This window comes from Leucopleurus acutus (genome assembly GCF_964270905.1).
Source record: "Leucopleurus acutus genome assembly, chromosome: 21".
Classification (NCBI taxonomy): domain Eukaryota; kingdom Metazoa; phylum Chordata; class Mammalia; order Artiodactyla; family Delphinidae; genus Leucopleurus; species Leucopleurus acutus.
This window is the reverse complement of record NC_139163.1, coordinates 22518992-22538860: the sequence shown is the minus strand read 5'-3', so window position 1 is coordinate 22538860 and position 19869 is coordinate 22518992. Positions and strand designations below refer to the sequence as shown.

The 19869-nt window shown below is 52.8% G+C and overlaps 2 protein-coding genes across 3 annotated transcripts; both read left to right on the top strand.

The window, feature by feature from the left end:
- Positions 1-457: 457 nt before the first annotated feature.
- On the top strand, positions 458-14516 carry DUSP4 (dual specificity phosphatase 4; the record flags this gene model as incomplete). Of its 2 annotated transcripts, none has more annotated exons than XM_082863938.1 (4): positions 458-896; positions 10557-10702; positions 11642-11861; positions 12537-14516. In XM_082863938.1, 4 exons carry the CDS (start codon positions 458-460, stop codon positions 12920-12922), a joined length of 1191 nt encoding a protein of 396 aa, XP_082720064.1. In that variant the 3' UTR covers positions 12923-14516. The 2 variants fall into 2 exon arrangements, with proteins under 2 accessions (XP_082720064.1, XP_082720065.1); XM_082863939.1 differs by lacking the exon at positions 458-896 and adding an exon at positions 2387-2653.
- Positions 14517-17291: 2775 nt separating this feature from the next.
- Positions 17292-18555, top strand: LOC309977566 (growth arrest and DNA damage-inducible protein GADD45 alpha-like). The gene has a single exon (XM_082863705.1). It carries the CDS (start codon positions 17493-17495, stop codon positions 17988-17990), a length of 498 nt encoding a protein of 165 aa, XP_082719831.1. The 5' UTR covers positions 17292-17492; the 3' UTR covers positions 17991-18555.
- The last annotated feature ends 1314 nt before the right edge of the window (positions 18556-19869 follow it).

The window sequence follows — 19869 nt, the reverse complement described above, 5'->3', positions numbered from 1 at the left end:
CGAGGTAGTAATGAATCTGCCCCCTCCCGGGGGAGAGCAGAGGAGCATTAATAAATCCATAAGCCGAGGAGAGGAAACTCTGGCTGGGGCAGACCGCGGAGCTCCGGCAGTTCGTGGGGAACGGCGGCCAGAGCAGCACAACGGGCAAAATACAATAGAGACGACAACGGAAAGAAGCCCTTGGTCCTCTCCCGTAAACACACTCCTCTCACCGCCACCTCCCCTTTGGCACCGTGCTGCCTGGCGCCGAGGCCGCTCGGACTGCTATGTAACTGCGAGGCTGTGGGAGGAAGGGGACCGGGAGAAGAGGTTCGGCCGTGGGAGCCCCTAAGGGCCAAGTTTGCGGCCACTTCTGCCCGCGCCCTCCCTTAGCCCCCGCTCGCGCCTTCCTGCAGCCCAGCTGGCCCGGGCGTCCTTCGCCTCCTCGCGTGCCCAGCAGCCGCGGTTCCTGGCGACCATGGTGACGGTGGAGGAGCTGCGGGAGATGGACTGCAGCGTGCTCAAAAGGCTGATGAACCGGGACGAGAACGGTGGCGGCGCGGGCGGCAGCGGCAGCGGCAGCCACGGCGCCCTGGGGCTGCTGAGCGGCGGCAAGTGCCTGCTGCTGGACTGCCGACCGTTCCTGGCGCACAGCGCCGGCTACATTCGAGGCTCAGTCAACGTGCGCTGCAACACCATCGTGCGGCGGCGGGCCAAGGGCTCGGTGAGCCTGGAGCAGATCCTGCCCGCGGAGGAGGAGGTCCGCGCCCGCCTGCGCTCCGGCCTCTACTCAGCCGTCATCGTCTACGACGAGCGCAGCCCGCGCGCCGAGAGCCTCCGCGAGGACAGCACCGTGTCACTGGTGGTGCAGGCGCTGCGACGCAACGCCGAGCGCACCGACATCTGCCTGCTCAAAGGTAAACGCCGGCGCCGGGCGCGAGCTGGAGGGTCGATGCGGCGGGGCTCCGCTGTCTGAGTCTTAGTGGGCAGGAGAAGAAGTGCCTGGAGGGACTCGTGGCTGCGGGATCCCCCCCGCGCACTCCTTTGTGCGTACTGGTGTGTGCGCGTGGTGTGCAAGGATTCTGTGTGTTTGTGTGCAAGCGCGAGGTCCTCAGGTCCTCAGAGACGGTGAGGGCTCCGTCACCTGAAATTCCGGACCCTTCCTGGCGATTCTGCGATTGTTTACAGCCACTAACGGTCTGGTCTTGCGGGCGAAGCGACTCAGCTGCGTTGCCCACCTTTGAGTCCAGGGAAGTGCTCCCAAGTGCCACGGTGCGGGAGGTGGGGGAGAGGTTAGGCCTCTTGGTTTGGCGTGTCCGGGCCCCGCCCTGAGTCCGACCCAGAGATCCCGAGACATGGGGCAGGGGGTGAAGGAGGGTGAGCGCGGGGATGGGATGGGCCCTGCGGGTCCGACTGGAAACCAGCCCTTCCTAAACGCAAAAACGAAGATCGGCTTGCGGGCCTGATGTGGAGTGATCTGTTCTCTCCTCCCCTGCTGCCCAACTCCGAGCTCCACCTGGAGGGTCGCCAACCCCTCCCGCCTCGGGCCATCCCCAGGCTCCGGAGCGGGAGGCGGGAGGTCCGAGTATCTGGGGAACGCAAGGCGGGACGGGGCCTCAAACTGCGACAAGTGCGACCTTTTGTTCAGACTCGACTCTCAGATGGCGGCGCGCGCTTAAGTGCGAAACTCTTGGGGAGGGGAGGTCTTGTCAAATGTGCAAGTCGGAAACTCCGAAAGGGCTGAGGGCTACCCAAGTACCTGGAGGGACGGGGGCGCCGACCGCACCTGCCGGGCGCCGGGCGGCGGGGAGCTGGCGGGTTGCTTGGGGCCCCTGCCGCGCAGTGCCCCTTCCTCCCGCGCCGCATTCCGCGAGTTCCTTCGCCCGCGGCGGGTCTTGGCCTCCGAAGTCCAGAGGCGTTTCGGACCCGGGCTATCAAAGAGCCGCCCCTTTCCCTGTCGGCGCCCCTGGCCCCCCCTCCCTCTTGCCCTGCCCTCTCCAGACCCGCTCACTGGAGAGGAAGGGAGATGGGGCGGGAGGCGCGGCGGAAACCTCTCCCCGCCGCCCCTGCCAAAAAGCACAACACTGCCCAGTGCCGGCGGGCCAGGCTTGCCCCCGTGAACAGCGGGGGACTTTGTTCTCGGCAGTTGTTTCCTGGCCATTTGACCTGTCAGCTGCTGGGGAAATGCTGCTGTTGACCTTTGGTTGAACTACTAAGGCGATTTTGCTGATTTTTCTTTCTCTACGAGGGCGGCCTTTGGCACCTCAGATTAAACCAAACGCTCCTCCCTTCTCCTCCCAGCGCTTTAAGAGAAAGTGCCAGGAAGGGCCTTGCACCGGAAGGACCGCTAAGCCCGGCGAGCTGGGCGCAGGGGGCCCGGGGCCCCCGCCTGCCCTGGCGCCGAGCTGTGCCGGGAGCCACGCGGCCCCGGACTGGGTAGAGCGCCGGGCTGGGGTCCGGGCTGTTGACGCACGCCTCCTGCACTCCCTTGCATGATGCCGGCGTGCCGGCGCTCGTGGGGACGAGGAGAGAAACGTCTCTGGGACCAAAGTCCCTTCGAGTGGCAGGGGCTGGCCGGGGTGTTCTCCGTGCCGCGCTGACCTCGATCGCTCCTGATTTGGAGCCCGATCGCGCTCCTGCCTGCGCGGGCCCTGAACACAGGACTCTTCTCGAGGTAGGGCAGACGCACGTGGTGTCTGGGTTCGTTCTGTTTTGTTTTTCTTCCTGGAAGAAATCCGGAGAGGACCGCCCTAGGGTTTCCGGGCGCGCAGACACTTAGGCCCCGCTCCCGGGGAGAGAGACAGATTTTTAAGGCTTCCGCCTCGGGCTCGTGGCACCTCCCTGGTTCCCCCGAATCCCGCCGGGAGAGCCCGGAGCCCGACCTGTACCGAGAGCCGCCCTGCGGACCGGCCCCCCGGCGCAAGGCAGATGCTAATGTGAAGGCTGCGTTGGACGGGCAGCCTCTGGGTAAAACGACAGTCCCCTGGCGGTTGGCGAGGTGCCTGGCCCACGGAAAAGGCGTGTTTTAAGGGCTGTTTCCTCCCGAGGCCTGCACTGCCTCCTGTTGTCTGACCTGGTGCGGGCAGGGAGGACGGCCCGCTGCCTCTCAAAGTCCGCATCCTCTGAGCCGGAAAGTGTCTAGGCCTGGACCGAACTTCTCTCTCTCCAGGAACAGGTCCCCCGGGAGGAGCCAGGAGAGGTTCAGCTGGGTTTTTCTGAGCAAAGGGAGCCTGCCTTTGGAAGCAGCCGCCTAAAATTCACAGAGTTTGGGCTGGGGGGGGGGGCTCCTTCCAGCTTGTTCTGCAGTGGTGGTAGAACATCTTTGAGGTTAACTGGGTCCTATTCTATTCAACTTGCGTATTTTCATTTATGTGCTAAGCAGAGGCGGTCTCCACACAGGTCCTGTTTCTTCTTGACTTCTACTGGAAAGGCATCCCTAATGAGGGCAGAAGGAAATGGGCGTGGTCTGCTCCCCCAGCGCTGCGGGAACGTGCCTCAGGGGGAGGACAGCCATGCCTCCTGCACTCCCATTCCTTGGAGAAGTGGAATGGCAGTAAATGTGGGCTCATGGGCAGGGGGGAGCTGGGGACGGGGAACTAAAGGGAAACAGGGGGAGACAAGCCCCTTAGATTATCTTTAGTAAATGCCTTAATTGATTAGGGGTTGGGTAATTTTTTTCCCACTGGAGTTGTTCCTTTATTTTGCAGCCAATGGGCCTTCCTGGGCGTCTCATTTCATGTGCAGTGGTGGGTGTGGAATAAAAGTGGTCAGACATTAAGCCAGTGGAAGACTGATTGTTGGTGTCTGCCGTCCTGGAGGGAGAGTAAAAACAGCTGGGCATTTTCAGAAGCTCTATTACCCTTCCTGGCCACAGGCTATCTAATTCTACCAATTAATTGCATTTTTAAAGGCCGATTTTCCCATTTCTGCCACTTTGAAGGGCAGGAAGTTGGTTACTCATTGCAGGCAGTTAATAACTAATACTACAGACAAGAATTCATAGTTAAGAGTAAACTTTACTTTCTATCAATGAAATACCATCTGCCTTTACATTTCCTAATATTACCCAAGGTTTGCTAAAAGCAGTAACCCAAATCACTACATTTTCTGGTCTTTTGGCTAGTAAAAGCTTCCCATTGGGATAAACTTTTTTTAAGCTCATTTTATTTAAAATCCTGTAAGACATTTTTAGGGACAGTTTAGAAAGTTTAGCTTTTCAGATTTTATTACAGTACACGTCTCCTTTGAAATCCCTTTCTCACTCCTCATAGATCCTTGGAATAGGGTTTTAGACAACCGCTCCCACCCCATCCACCCTGGGTCAATAGAGAAAGACAAAAAGAGCATTTTCTTACCCTAACAGAAGTCTTCCTTTACCTCCCACAGTCTCCAAATAAATCAGTCTGTTTTGCAGAAGATGTCAGGTATAAAAACATTATCTTACTTTTCCTTCTATCTAAAATTCGTCTCAGCCCATGACCTTTGTCAGTTCTTATTTAAGTTCTGATTTAAAAGCTGTCCTGGAGCTGTTTTGAGAAACTGGGAAGATCAACTAAATACTCCAACTTCTCCTTCCAGGTTGGAAGTCACCTACCCAGTAGTCCCCAGGCCTGATCATACAGACCTGACATTATGCTACCTGTGAAAACAGCCACTAAGGCCCGTAAAGAATGCTATGGGTGGGGTTCGGGTGACTGTCTTCTGTCTTTTCTTTCTCTGTGTCCATTTGCCCTGTCCATACTCGTTTCCAGGAGGTCAGTGGCATCAAACAGCAGAGTCCTGGGGGATGCTAAGGTTGAACACCTCTTTCACCCAAAGGCAAAAGGACTGGCTTTTCTCCTTGCAAACAGGACACAATGCCCTTGACAGCCAAGAATTGTTAGAATTACAAAAAAAAAAAAAAAAAAAAAGTAGGCCTTAAAGGTAATTCCTAACCCCTAGTCGAAGGCCTTAAAGAATTGTAAGGAATGAAGCAAACTCACTACTCTTTGCATCATTTGAACTGGATGTTTCCAACCAACAAAAGCAACTAAAGACAGGGTGTAGGTGTAAATTGAGAGTGGCAACCTGATTGTCCGTAAGCCTATCGCAGCTCCCTTGGGCTTCTCCTGGATGCTTACAGGAAAGGTGGGCTGTCCCCACCAAGGTGGGCTGCACAGAGAACTCAGAGAGGAGAAAGGGTGGCCTTTTTAAAGGGCCAAGAAATTCCTTGAAAAAAATCAGAACATCTGAAAGCAGATAGCTGGTTTCCTTGCTGGGAGGCAGTTGCCATCTAACAAAGAGGAAGTTTGAGAGGAAGAAATGTAGACTCTCAGCGGAAGGCGGCTTGCTGGACGGAGCAGATAGCACAGAAGGACTCTGGGAGGGGCTGCAAACAAGGTCCAGCCCGAGTGTGGCATCAGGTGTCAGCCCAGCTGGCCCGGGACCGAGGTCTTGACACCGAGCCCCAAGGTGAGAAGCCCATTTAGCTAAACTGGAAATGCTGCTCAGCATTTAGAGGGGCGCTTCCTAGGTCAACACCCGCATCAAGGGAAGTTCTCAAAGCCAAGGGACCTTTGAATGTCCCCAGACTTGCCTGCTGGGCAACATTTGCCTCGTATTGTTAAGCTGTCCCAAGAGAGCGAGGCCATGAGCCCTGTCTGTGAACGGGTGATATTCTGAGCGTGGAGAGGGTCATGGGGAAAACCTGGCAGCCACGTTAAGATCCGTGACCATCGTCACCACCAAGAGACAGTCTTTCCCATCACAGACCCCACTAAGAGTCCTATTATGGTGAGACGACCAGCACTATGCCAGCCTGCCCTTTCCCAAGGACTTTCTCCCACATTCACTCCCACCCCTGCATAAGCAGGAGGCCAGCCAGTTTTCAAAGCTACAGTTTCTGTGTGAGAAGATGAAAGGAACACAGAATGGAACTGTAGATGATGTAGTTATTCCTCAGGGGAATCAAGTGGAAAATTATAGTCCTTTTTCCCCCGCGCCCCCTAAGACTCTCAAATTTTAAAATGAAGTTGAGAAAATGAGAGCTTTAAGACTAGAAGGTATATTGTTAAATAAGAACATGAGAAAAACGGGTCAAAATTAGTCAGCATGTCTGTTACAGAATTACATGCAATAGGACGTAGGAGAAAACCAGGTGGGAATTCATTGGCGTTTGTGCTGTGAAAATGTGTTCAGAAGATGGAAATATGGGTCTTGAGGCACCTGCTGTCAGTGTGTAGTTTGCAAATGAGTAGTTTGTGAACGTTCAGGATCACAGAATGTTGGAACTTAGAGATGATATCGTCTGGAATCCTTACATTTTGAGGGTGGAAAACAGGACTTAGAGGGAATGTGTTAGCTGGGCTTCCACAGTCGGAGCTGGGACGCGTCCAGACCTGTCTGCTTTGTCTACCCTGCACATCTGCAGGGGTCACGGGGTAGAGCGCTCCCCTCCGGGTCTACAGTGACAATAAGCTTTCCCTCTCATGAGTTTTGGATAAAACTTGGAGATCTAAATCTAGCACTTACTGGAAGGGCCGAGGCTCTGGTACCTGCACAGATGTGGGCTGGGAAGGGAGGCACGGAGGAGAGGGGGCTGGGGGCAGTCTTCTTCAATCCCACCCACCCTAAGAAATTCAGTTTCATTTCTGCCATGACCCAGTATAGAGCTACTCTATATTCTTCGAGATGATTTGAATTTTTTTTTAAGTGAAATGATCCGTGTGCTTATTACGTAATTTGAGCTCTTAAAATACATGTTTTCCCAAGAGATGTAAGACGTGAGTGGTACACTCCAGTAAGCTCATCACCTGGCCAGGTGTCTGTAGCCCCACACTCGGGCTGGAGTCAAGGCGGTGTGTGGGGGAAGAAGAGCTAGCAAGTGGCTCTAGCTGAAGTCCCTGTGACGGGGACCGTCACCCTGAAAGCACAGTGCCATGAAATTACACGCTCTGTAAATGCAGCGCATTCAAGTAGCTTCTATTCTATTTCATTAAATAGAAAAACGCTGGTCACGACTCCTCCATGACTACCTGGAAAAGCACCGGAAAGAAGCAGTTTGGTGAAGTGTCAGCAGTGCTCTGTTCACGTCCCTTCTGTTTCTGCGTGAAAACTCTTTCTTCGCGTGATGAAACCAGCAGGCAAGGCCCCTAGAGAAGGCCCACCGGGGAGGCAGCAGTGGGCGAGCAGCAGGGTGGGCTCCTGACGGCCAGCTTCAAAGGGGCTTTCAGGCCCCTTCTGTGGGCTGAATGCCGGTCCCGCCCTTACCTGCGGGCTGCCCTGCACCTCCGCTTCCTCTTCTGTAAAACTGGGGCTTGTCATGCCTTCCTCTAGGGCTACTGGTTGGATACCTGTGTGGGAAGAGCCTGACACGTAATGAACACTTCCTTTTAAGAGGGTCTGTCATTTTTATGAACACACATGGGATACCTGGAGGTGGCTTCCTGGCGTGTGGCCTTGTGGGTGGGGTGTGGACTGAACGGCCCCTGACCTGCACTCCTGTGTCTGCACTGCCTTGCCTGCGAGCTCCAGGCCCACCAGGGCACGTTCAGCTCATCCGAGGGCCTGGCCTGAGTGCAGCACCTCGGCCCCAGAAGGAGACCCTTTGGTGATGCTCCTTGTGACTGCCAGCCACAGACTGCCCCCAAAGCTAGCAACGGCTTAGGAGGGAAAACCTTTCCACCGCTGCCACCGAGGGACGCAGCCCTCACCTTGCTCCTGTCCCTTGAACAAATCTGCTTCTTCACTTGGTTCCTTTCTGCCTGTTCTCTGAAAACCCCCCAGAGGGAACAGACTCTTCAGTAATCGTGTTCCTCCACCTTGTTGTAATGGTGCCTTTCCTGACAGTTGCTGTCTCTCTGTCCTGCTATGAGCAGCCTGGGGGTGACGACAGACAGCCCCCCTCAGGCCGGGTCTGGCCTCTGGGCCGCCTGCACCCTCCCCTGCACAGGTGCGATTGGCCTCGGAGCCCTCCGAGGGTTCTGCTGGGCCCTCCCCGCCCCGGATTGATTGATGGTTGACCCTGGGAGGTAGCAGATGTCCCTGACTGGGCAGGGCACTCAGGGCTCAGGAAGTGCCCAGCACCTGTTCTGCTGCTGTCTTAATTACCAGCTCTCAAGATGCGTACTGGAAAAAATAAGTAAAGCCCAGGAGGAGGAGAAGGCTGTCCAGGGTCTGAGAAGTTGCCAGTAAAGCCGAAGTCACCTGTAGGTACCAAAAAAGAAAACCTTCATTGAGCTTCTCCCCGAGGCCCGGTGCAGTGCACTGGCCGTTCCCGTCAGTCCTCACAGGAGACTCCTGGCCTGGAAGCTTCATCACATTTCACAGATGAGGAAGAGGCTCAGAGAGGTTCAGTGACGGCCCCAAGGCCGCACAGCCGATGATTCAACCCAGACCTGTGAGTCCGACTGCAGAGGCGAGGCTCTTCAGGACTTCAGTCTGGTGCCCTGTTGTGTACCTTCTCAGCAGCGAGAACATTCTTCCCACCACTCTGAGGTTCCTTAGCTCCTGCTGCCCTCAGGCCTGCTCTTCCTCCGTGAGCTTGGAGCCGGGCCCTGGCCCTCCTGTGACTGTTGGCCTGCCTGTCTAGCCGATGAGCTTTTGGAGGGCACCACTCATGCCTCGCATCTCTTTGAAAAAAATGTATTTTACTAGCTCAAAGTATGTAATAAAGACACGGATCATCTTACTTAAAAAATTTCATATCCTGGGCTTCCCTGGTGGCACAGTGGTTGAGAGTCCGCCTGCCGATGCAGGGGACACGGGTTCGTGCCCCGGTGCGGGAAGATCCCACATGCCGCGGAGCGGCTGGGCCCGTGAGCCATGGCCGCTGAGCCTGCGCGTCCGGAGCCTGTGTTCCGCAACGGGAGAGACCACAGCAGTGAGAGGCCCGCATACCGCAAAAAAAAAAAAAATTTCAAATCCTGTAGAAGTCTCTAGAATAACAAGTGATGGCTTTTCATATAGATGATCAACCTCCGTTGGTTGAGTGACCCGTTTCTCCTTCCGCTTTCTCCAAAGGGCAGCGTCTCCCGAAGTCTCCCATCCCAGGGACTTCAGCTAGAAGCACTGGCTGGCTTTTCTTCCCGCACACACCGCACTTGGGGCAGCAGTGTTTACAGCTTTATAGGGAAAGGGGACAGATGGGGGTGATAACGGGAGGGAGGCCGCTCCTGCGACGAGAAGTCCACTGAGGCCACCAGCACATCTGAAGCGGGCAGTACTGGCCCCTCTAGCAGGTTTTCCCTCCAGGGAGGCTGGTCATTATGACTCAGCAGGAGCCAGGGCCTGGGACCAGAGAAATATCCATTTATAGCCTGAGGGAGGGAGTGGGGGAAACAGGAGGCCTCCAATCAGAGAGGAAAAAATGTCTGCCCTGTTTCTGGAAGCCTTAATGACGTGGCGAACATAATTTTCTTTCCTCTCCAAAGCGGAAGTTTCTAGGGTTGGGATTCAGGGCAAGTAATTGACTAACCGTCACATGTTGGAAAATTGCTTTGCACAGTGGTGATCGGGAACAGGGGCACCCACCCTATCACTTAGTCATAAAGACGTAACGGGCTAGCTGCCTATGTGACCACCAGTTGAGTGGTTGTTCCAGAACCCGCAGACCCTACTGAATTCATTTATAATCCATTTTTGGTCCAACAGAAACTGCAAAAATAAAAATACAAGCAGGGCCAAACCTTGACAATAGATGGTAAGTGTCCCGCAAAGGGAAGTCCCAGAGATCACAAGAAAATCAGATATACAGGCTGAATGTCTCTCTTCTTGGTGTGTTTCACTGCCTGCCTCTGCCTGCATCTCTGCCCGCATCTCGGCCCACGTCCGCCCAGCCGGCCCTTTCCTGAATGGCACTGACACTATTGCAGAGAAGTTGGCCGTTTATCTCTTTTTACTTAAACGACCTTCCTTCCCCGGAAGACGACCCCACAGAGAGCCATTCCAGGGCTTAGCAACTCTCAGGTCAGGAAATCCTCCCTTGCCCCAAACCTGTATGTAGCAAGAGGGATTTATTTAGATTTAAGCCCATTTGCTCTCATTTTGGCCCCATGTCCATGGAACAGCTGTTCATGGGGCCATGCGATTGGCATCTGTTCTGTTGCTGAGATCCAGAAGGGCCGGTGCCAGGGTAATAGTTTTTTATTCTCTCCCACATTGGAGAACCTCTCTAAAAGAAGGGCTGTAGTGGGGGGATGACAGACATTTTTGTAGGGCCCAGGGGCCAGCTGAAGTGCTCATGGAAACCCCCAGTGGCTATTCCCTCTTTCTTTGTCATCACTGTAAAGAAATTATCCCTTCTTCATCTCCCCTGCACATCCTCCTCTGTGTATCTGCATCCCAATCCGAAGTCTTGTCCCTAAAGCTTTCATTCCCGCTTTCAGGATGCAGTCTTGGCCGAATGTAATCTCTGCATCCCAGGGAAAAAGGTCTCCATAGCCATTATCTCTGGGCCCACAGCGCCACCCAGTGTCAAATGTAGGTACAACCAGCCCCAGCTTCCCAACAGCTCTCCTCCATCAGGTAGGATTCAAATTCTTTGTGGTTTCCTGCTGGCTCAGCGACCCCATTAACCTGAATACCTTTCTACTTTACAGGTGGCTATGAGCGGTTTTCCTCCGAGTACCCGGAATTCTGTTCTAAAACCAAGGCCCTGGCAGCCATCCCACCTGCTGTGCCCCCAAGCACGGCCGAGTCCTTGGACCTGGGCTGCAGCTCCTGCGGCACCCCACTGCACGACCAGGTACGAAGAGGACTGCTTGTCAAAGGCTTTGGACGCAGTGCCTCAATGTGGGGAGAATGTGTTGAGTATCGGGGTGTGATGTTAGGTGGAGTCCACTATTCCTTGGAAGTCTTCCCCTTCCCTCTCTTATTACCCTCACCTAAGAAAAGAATATAAACACATACGTCTCTGACTTAGCCTCTAGAGTTATGTGCAGACAAGCAAGGAAGGAGGCCAGAAGCATGTGGACTGCCCGATTCAAAACAGTTCGGCTGTCCGCCCCCCATACAAGTTAATTGTAAATGTTAAATGGACATAAATGATCAACCAACCCTTCTCCCAAGAAAACCAGCTTATGCCACTACATTTCATACAAGCCCACCTCTTCCAGCCCTTTCCTTTAGATGGAAATGGAGTTAATGTGTGGGGTCCAGCAACTCTGCTCCCCAAATCCGAGATCACTTGTGTTGATCTGACTCAGAGAATTGTCGTCAGTGAAGCCAGCATTACCTCATTTTGCCAGGATGCCTCCTCTTGTGTGTGAGGTGGACATGGCGTCTGCCTTTCATCTGCCAAGTGAAGGGGTATCCAACCGAATAAGTGCCTAGGCCGCGTAGCTCAGTGGTAGCGGGTGTAAGCTCTTCGCGTCACAAACAGCGGGGCACGGCCAGCTTCATCTGTCACGGGGGAAGTGGTCTGCCTGAACCAGCGGGTGGGGCCCATAGCAGAGCAGAGCAGAAAGGCCAGAGCCCATCACTCCCTGCCGGGGCCCGAGCGGCACACGGGAAACCTGGAGGGGCCGGGTCCACGGGCAGTGTCCCCAGGGCCCATGAAAGCTCACCTGAGACTGGCTTCCCTCTCCCCGCCCCACACGTCCCAGCCCCCTGTCCAGTTGCCTTTCACTTAACGACGTTTGCCGGTGGGGGGTGGGGGGCGCTTTGTTTTCCCTCTCTGGTGCAGGGGGGTCCCGTGGAGATCCTTCCCTTCCTCTACCTCGGCAGCGCCTATCACGCAGCCCGGCGAGACATGCTGGACGCCCTGGGGATCACAGCCTTGCTGAACGTCTCCTCTGACTGCCCGAACCACTTTGAAGGACATTACCAGTACAAGTGCATCCCGGTGGAGGACAGCCACAAGGCCGACATCAGCTCCTGGTTCATGGTGGCCATCGAGTACATCGGTAGGCTGGCTCCGGCCAGGGTGCTGGGTCCTCCCAGGCCAGGGTGCTGGGCCCAGGTCTGGCGGAGGGAGGATGGGAGGGAAGAAGGAACCACGTGTAGCTGGTGTGTGGAAGGAGGGACTTAGGAAGGGCCATATCCGGGGCGGGGGGCTGCCTGTTTCCCCTCTTCCTCAGTAGGAAGGCTTGCCCGTGGGGTGTTGTGCAGGCCCTGGATAGTCTGACGGACCTAGGCAAACAGCAGGTGCTGTTAGCTTACAGAGCCAAGGACCTTTTCCTTGGACGTCCCCAGGTGCCGAGAGGATAAGACTCTGGGGATGGGGAGGGAGAAAAACGAAGGATTGGGTCATTGTTTTTGTTCCTGCAAATGAAATCCCCTGCCGTGTGTGCGGGGATTGCTCCAGCTTCAGCTGGCGTATTTCCTAAGCGTAGTACATTTGTTTGCGTAATTCTCCGAAATACTCTAGCGGGGGTGGAACTCTCGAGGCCCTCCCCCCGTGGGTTTCCTCCCTGCGCGGCCTCAGCCTGGGAGGCCCAGTTCCTTCAGGGGTTCAGCCGCCGGGCCCCCTCTTCTCCAGTCCTCCCCGCACCCTCGTCCCGGCTGAGGCCGCCTGCAGCCGCCTTCCGGGAAGGATGGGGACCTGGGCGCCGCTAACGGCGCGCCGCTCTCTGCCCCAGATGCGGTGAAGGACTGCCGCGGGCGCGTGCTGGTGCACTGCCAGGCCGGCATCTCGCGCTCGGCCACCATCTGCCTGGCCTACCTGATGATGAAGAAGCGCGTGAGGCTCGAGGAGGCCTTCGAGTTCGTGAAGCAGCGGCGGAGCATCATCTCGCCCAACTTCAGCTTCATGGGGCAGCTGCTGCAGTTCGAGTCGCAGGTGCTGGCCACGTCCTGCGCGGTGGAGGCCGCCAGCCCGTCGGGGCCGCTGCGCGAGCGGGGCAAGGCCACTCCCACCCCTACGTCGCAGTTCGTCTTCAGCTTCCCGGTCTCCGTCGGGGGGCACCCGGCGCCCAGCAGCCTGCCCTATCTGCACAGCCCCATCACCACCTCCCCCAGCTGTTAGAGCCTCTCGAATCCTCCCTCCCCTACACCCGTCAGCTCTCAGCCCGGGTTGGGTGGCGCCCTGTGCGGGCAGCAGGTCGGGACTGGCCCGCAGGGGGCGACAGAGCTCCTTCCATCCATCTCTCTTTGGCCAACCGGGGGGCCAGCTAGAATGGCAATAAGGACTTCGAATACATATTTAACGCAAACAAACACAACACTCCAACTTAGAGCAATAATGTCTTCCTCGGCAGGCAGGGAAGACCTGGGTTTTGGTTTGTGCGTCAGTTTTACTTTTCAGATAGGAATTTCTTACCTCATTTTTTTCAGCAGTAAGGCTTGAAGTTAGGAAACCCGCAGATCCTGGCAAATGTGCCCACCCAGTTCTGCTGAGGGGGAGGGGAAGGGAGGGAGGGGAGGGAAAGGGACAAGATAGAAACAAGTTTGCCAGAAGTGCCTGGTTCTGTGTGCTCGGTCCTTTTGTTGTTGTTGTAGTTACAGGATTTTTTTTTTTTTTTTAAGAAATCTTTTAGGACATGGTTTTCCTTTCTAAGTCACCACCAACAGGTGAATAATTATGCTTAATAATAAATAAAAGTATTTATTAAGAATTTCCTCAGAGTATGTAAGTACAGAGTCTAGTGATGGTGAATTTAGAATATATTTATGTTAATGTGGATCAGCAGAGCACAATAGCATGCAGACGTCAAAGCAGTTAGGAAGTAAGTGGTGTGTACAAGTTAGCATGATGATCAGCTTGCGTTTGTTACCGCTGAGAAGGGGGCCAGGGTGGGGTGGGAGGAGGAAGAAAGGAAGGGACTACTTTTTCATTATAGCCTCCCTCGGTATCTGCCGGGGATTGGTTCCAGCACCCCTTCCCTCCATCGCGGATACCCAAATCCATGGATGCGTAAATCCGCGGATTCTTGCATCCGCGGATACTGCGTCCGCGCATACTGCATCCGCGAATATGGAGCGTGGAGCGCACTTGGTTCTTGGGCACATGGGCCACTGAAGCGATTTGAAACCACAACAATACAACCGTTTCTGGTGATCAATAACTCACTGTGGCGGTGGAAGCATTTTTCTCATAGACCTGCCTGAGAACTTGTATATCATCTGTGATAAATGCCATATCATATAAGGTGCTCGTAAAAACAAATTGGGCGCAATTCAGCTTTTCCTGCAGTGAATCATTTGGCAAGGCCGTTGGGGAACCCAGCTAAGAGAGATAGACCCGAAATGGATCCTTTTGGAAGTGGAAGCACCATCTTTTTTCTCTTTTGCATAAATCAGAGTTTTTAATTTTAGGGGGTTTGCTTGGAATGAAGTACACCAACAAATTCTTGCGTTCTTAAAATTCGTGGTGTCGGTGAATATTTTTAAAGTGAATAGGTGAATAAAAAGAAGGGAGTGGACACCCCATTTCAGGTCCCTTGGAAGTCTAGGACAGCAAGAGAGAGTGAGTGAAGAGTCGGGCAGACTCTGTGGGGGGGCTGGCTGCTTGGTTTCTGTGACAGGCATCCAGGGCACTCGTGTGCCGTCTTAGAATCCTTTCTTGGGATACTGCCATGTTCAGGGCCCTTTCCAGATGGAGGAATGGCTTTTGGAGAAAGAAGGAGATGGGTTGGGCTTGCGGGGAGGGAGGACGGGACAAACCACGTGTTATTTAATTTGTAGTATCGTGGAACAGTGTTGTTACCCAGTACCAGGTTAGAGGTAATTCCAAACTTGTCTAGAAGCGAGAGCATGCTTTTTGGTTTTGTTTTTTGGGTTTTTTTAGCCTTCTGAGGATCTAAGTGATGCACATTCCTGCTCACCCATAAATAACTTCAAGCCTCAAGGTTGGAATAGTGTTGGAATGCTCCTTGTCAGCCCCATATCCCAGACAGGACCAGGTTCCTTACATTTCCCTCCATAAACATGAGCCTGTGTTGGCATCATTTGTCCTGCCTTTCCCAAGCCCTGTCTGAAAAAGTGTGGGTTCCCACAAGCAGATAGGCCCGCAGGAGGGACTGCTTGAGAGAGGAGGGAAGGTAGCTTTTTACAGAATAAGTGTACATTGGCCAAAACTTGTGTATCCTGCTTTCCCAGACTGGATCCCAACCACATGGTCGGAGCCCAGGACCTGCGCCGGACAGGTCTTTTCCCTGCTTTCCAATTCAAGTCTTCTGTCACAGCGTCAAACCACTATTTATAAAGCCATTTTCTTTGTACCCAATAGCAGCCCCCAAACTCTTAGAAATCAAATAGGAAATTGGCTTGACTGGAAACAGGGACTTGGGTCACTATTTCCCCATCAGAAGCCTCTTTGATGACTTGGAATAGCTGTAATGAAGACAGCACCGCAGGGTCTGTCCAAATGGCCAGTGGGTTTCAACAGGTGTCTCTCCCATGGAGTGATTTCTGGTGACGTGAAATATGTGTCATGGCTGGAAAGCATTGCCACTTACACCGAAGATCAACTGTGCTGTTGACAAAGGCAGTAGGCACTCTGGATCTTCCGTAGAGACTGGAGAATGCTGCCGGTTCCCTCCCCCTCCCGGCATCTCTGTGTGACCCAAGTGTGTTCGTGGAGCTTCCCCCGAGCAGTCCTCGGCTGAAGCCGCCTGTGAGCCGGTGGCCGGGAGCTCCCAGCCTCAGCCGTGGCCTCCTGAGACCATTTTCCTCAGGTACCCATCCTAGCCCGATTCCAGAGAGTTACCCAAAAGGTTGGGAAGCCATGAGAAAAAACGTAGAATCCGCGGGAAGATGGGCAGAGGGAGGTGGGACGGGTGATTCAAATGTGAGGGGAAGGGGCTGTGAGATTGGAGGGGCCGCCAAGCCTCTAGTTGGTAAAGTGGTGGTTCGCCCTGGCTGCCCGTCAGCCTCAGCTGGGGAGCTTTGAAACCCCGCTACCAGGCGATCCCAGACCAAGTACAGCAGGATTTCTGGAGGAGGGACCCAGGCATCAGTAGGTTTCAAAGCTCCCCAGGTGCTTTCCGTGTGTAACCAAGTTTGGGAAGCTACCTTCTGGATGGCAAGGTGCTCTTGGAAGCTGGGTCTTGATAACACAGAGCTGGCTTGTCTGGCAGAAGCCACAGCGAGGGGTTTGTCACTAGTTCAGTGTGGTCTCATGGTCAGTCCCCTCAGCTCTGCTGAGGGACAGGATGGTTTCTGTCAGGAGCTCAGGGGCCACGTGACCTCCTGAACGAGGGGCCCTTTCAGGCCCCTTGAAAGCCAGCTGATCTGTGGAGCGTTGTTAGGAAACCGAATACAGTGTCTGGATGTCGATGTTCTTCCCTGAAAGTTTCCCTGTCTATCGAGAAGGATGGAGAGTGCCACCTCTTTGAAGAGGACCCTGCCCTTCCTTAGAGTTTATGAGTCATAGGAGAAAGAGGCTTCTTCAAGACAGAGCAATGCAATACTTGTAACTTCTGTAAATAGCCCCATCTTTCAGAGTGATGTCATTTCTACATTTGATATGCTTGTATTTCTGTAGGATGTATATAGTCTAGGGGATTTTTTGTTTGGTTTTGTTTTTTAGAAAAGTCAAACATGTCAGTTTTTATTTATTGCTTGAAAAAAAGATCATTTGAAGAAAAATAAATACATTTTCAACCACCTCTGGCTTGGTTTATCCTTTCCTGAAAAACTGCGCTGATATCATGACTTGGAAGATCTGGGTCATTTCATAATCTTGTGCACTGCGTACCATCTCCTGTGGAGACAGGCTGGTCAGATCTGTGAGCTCCCTAAACACCACTCAAGGAAGGTGACAGGAGAAGGCGGATAGGAATCTCAAGAACCTGATTTCTCTAGTCAGAGAGACAGGACGAAGTGAAGGATAAGAGACAGATGTCCTTCATCTGAGAGTCTCCTTTGTGCCAAGTACAGGATGGAGTGATAAGAATGGTTCCCAGGTGGGAGACGTCAATCTTAAACAGCCTAAAGCACAAGTGACTAGGGCTATAACCAAAGACTATACAAGGAATTACCACACCCTTCCCCATCAATAACGAGGGGGTCCATGCTGGCTCACAGAATCTTAGGAAGTTTTACGGACCTCATGTTCTCTCATATCCTGTAGCATGGAAATAGCAATATGCTTCCAGACAGAAAAAATAAACGGATGAAGATGATATGTCAGTGGTTCCCCAATGCTGATTTGGGCATTGCTTCTATCAGATTCCATTGGTACAAATTTCCCAAATTGTAAGCCGAAATCATATTAGTAAACATGTATGTCCACTGTGTCGTTGTTATTTAACATTATTTTAGAAGCACTGGCCACTGCAGTTAGCAAGGGAAAGAAATGAGGTATACAGCTTGGGAAGTGTGAGCCCGAATTATCTGCAGATATGTATCTGAAAAACTCCAGGGGAGTGAGTGGCTGTGAGGCAGCTGCCGAGTCGCTATAGTGGACTGTGGCGAGGGGGGGCGCCGAGAGCCGGCGGGCGAGCGAGCGAGGGGGCAGGAGGGGCGGACGGCGCGGCGGCGGCGGGCGCTGGAGGAGCCTGAGAAGGAGTGCAGAAAGCAGGCACCCGCGCGCCCACGGTGGCAGGAGCAGCCCGCAAGCCGCTCTCTCTCTGTAGGGCACCTGCAGTTGCAATATGACTTTGGAGGAATTCTCGGCTGGAGAGCAGAAGACCGAAAGGATGGATAAGGTGGGGGATGCCCTCGAGGAAGTGCTCAGCAAAGCCCTGAGTCAGCGCACCATCACCGTCGGGGTGTACGAGGCGGCCAAGCTGCTCAACGTCGACCCCGACAACGTGGTGCTGTGCCTGCTGGCGGCGGACGAGGACGACGACAGGGACGTGGCTCTGCAGATCCACTTCACCCTGACCCAGGCGTTCTGCTGCGAGAACGACATCGACATCCTGCGCGTCAGTAACCCTGGCCGGCTGGCCGAGCTCCTGCTCCTGGAGAGTGACGCGGGCCCCGCGTTGAGCGAGGGCGCGGAGCAGCCCCCGGACTTGCACTGCGTGCTGGTGACGAATCCACATTCATCACAGTGGAAGGATCCTGCCTTAAGTCAACTTATTTGTTTTTGCCGGGAAAGTCGCTACATGGATCAGTGGGTTCCAGTGATTAATCTCCCTGAACGGTGATGGCATCTGAATGAAAATAACTGAACCAAATTGCACTGAAGTTTTGAAATACCTTTGTAGTTACTCAAGCAGTTACTCCCTACACTGATGCAAGGATTACAGAAACTGATGTCAAGGGGCTGAGTGAGTTCAACTACATGTTCTGGGAGCCCGGAGATAGATGACTTTGCAGATGGAAAGAGGTGAAAATGAAGAAGGAAGCTGTGTGGAAACAGAAATACAAGTCAAAAGGAACAAAAATTACAAAGAACCACGCAGGAAGGAAAACAAAACTATGTATTAATTTAGGATGGTTGAGTTACATTTAAATAAACCAAATATGCTTTGTTGAAGTTTAAATGTGCGGCAGTAGTTTGGGTAATTTTGGTTTATATGCCCTCAAGTAAAAAAGAAAAAAGCAGAAAGGGTTAATCATATTTTAAAACCATATTTTATTGTATTTTGATGAGATGTTAAATTCTCAAAGTTTTATTATAAATTGTACTAAGTTATTTTATGACATGAAAGGTTATTTATGCTATAAATTTTTTGAAACACAATACTTAACAATAAACTGGTATGGAATAATTGCAAAAAAAAAAAAAAAAAAAAAAAAAAAAAAAAACTCCAGGGAATCAACTGAAAAACTATCAGAAATGAGAGAATTCAGCTAGTGGTTGATTGCAAAATGAACATGAAAAAATCAGTAGCTTTCCTATATGAAAATATCAATTAAAAATAAAATAGAAGTAGTAGATCCCATTTACAATATCAGCTTAAAGACTAACTGCCTACAGTAAACTTTACCAGAGACAGGCAAGACCTAGCTGATGGACATGGTAAAGCGCTACCAAGGGACTTAGAAGAACATCTGAAAAAATCTGAAAGACATACTGCGTTCTTGGCTGAAAAGACTCAGTATTGAAAAGATTTTATTTCTCCATAAATTAACCTATGCATTTAATATCATCTCAATCAAAACACCAACAGGATTTGGGAGGAACATGGCAAAATGATCCTGATTTCACCTGAAGAAACAAATATGCAGGAAAACTAGAAAAAAGAAAAGAGAGAGTCACAAGGTTGGGGGGTAAGATTTATATCCTTTTGTACTGGGCATCTATCACTATTGTGATAAAAATAGTTTTAATTTTTTTATAGGAGATTATTTTAAAAATAGAGATTCTTGGGCTCATCTAAGACATTGAGTCAGAGACTGCACAAACTCCCACCAAGAGATTCTGACTTACAGCTGGTTTCAGGACTGCCTGATACAGGCTTGACCTCTAGCGTCTCCCTTCCCTTCAATCCCCTGCCGTTATAACAACCCGCAGCCCGTAATTATTCTGATCACATCACTATTACTGTAGCAACTTACCCAAGGACTTAGTTGTGTATACCAACAACCATTTTCCTTTGCTCAGGAATTTGGAGATTAGAAAGCTGGGAAAGGCTCTGCTGGGTGGTTCTCACTGGGGTCTCTCCTGCGGCCACTGTTGGCTGGGCTGCTGTCATCTGGGGGTTCGGCCAGGCTGACCATCCAAACGGCTCATTCACAGGACTGGCAGCTGATCTGGCTGTCGACTCACAGACTCACAATTCAGTTGTGACTCGCTTTGAGCGCCTACATGCACCCTCTCCAGTCGAGCAGTCAGAGTCCATACAAGACGGATGAGAACTCCAGCGAGTATTCCAGCCACCAAGGTGGATGCTCCACCCGCTTCTAGGGTCTGGTTTCAGAAGTCACAGAGCATCACTTCCTCTCGACTCTTATCAGTTGTAGCAGTTTCAAGCCTGCTCAGGTTCAAGGGGAGGCAAGCCAAACCCTGCCTCTGGATGGAAGGAATGTCAAAAATTCATCGTAGTGGGCTTCCCTGGTGGCGCAGTGGTTGAGAGTCCG

Excerpts from the sequence above, each read along its gene's own strand:
- LOC309977566 (XM_082863705.1), top strand. The coding sequence starts at position 17,493 with ATGACTTTGGAGGAATTCTCGGCTGGAGAGCAGAAGACCGAAAGGATG.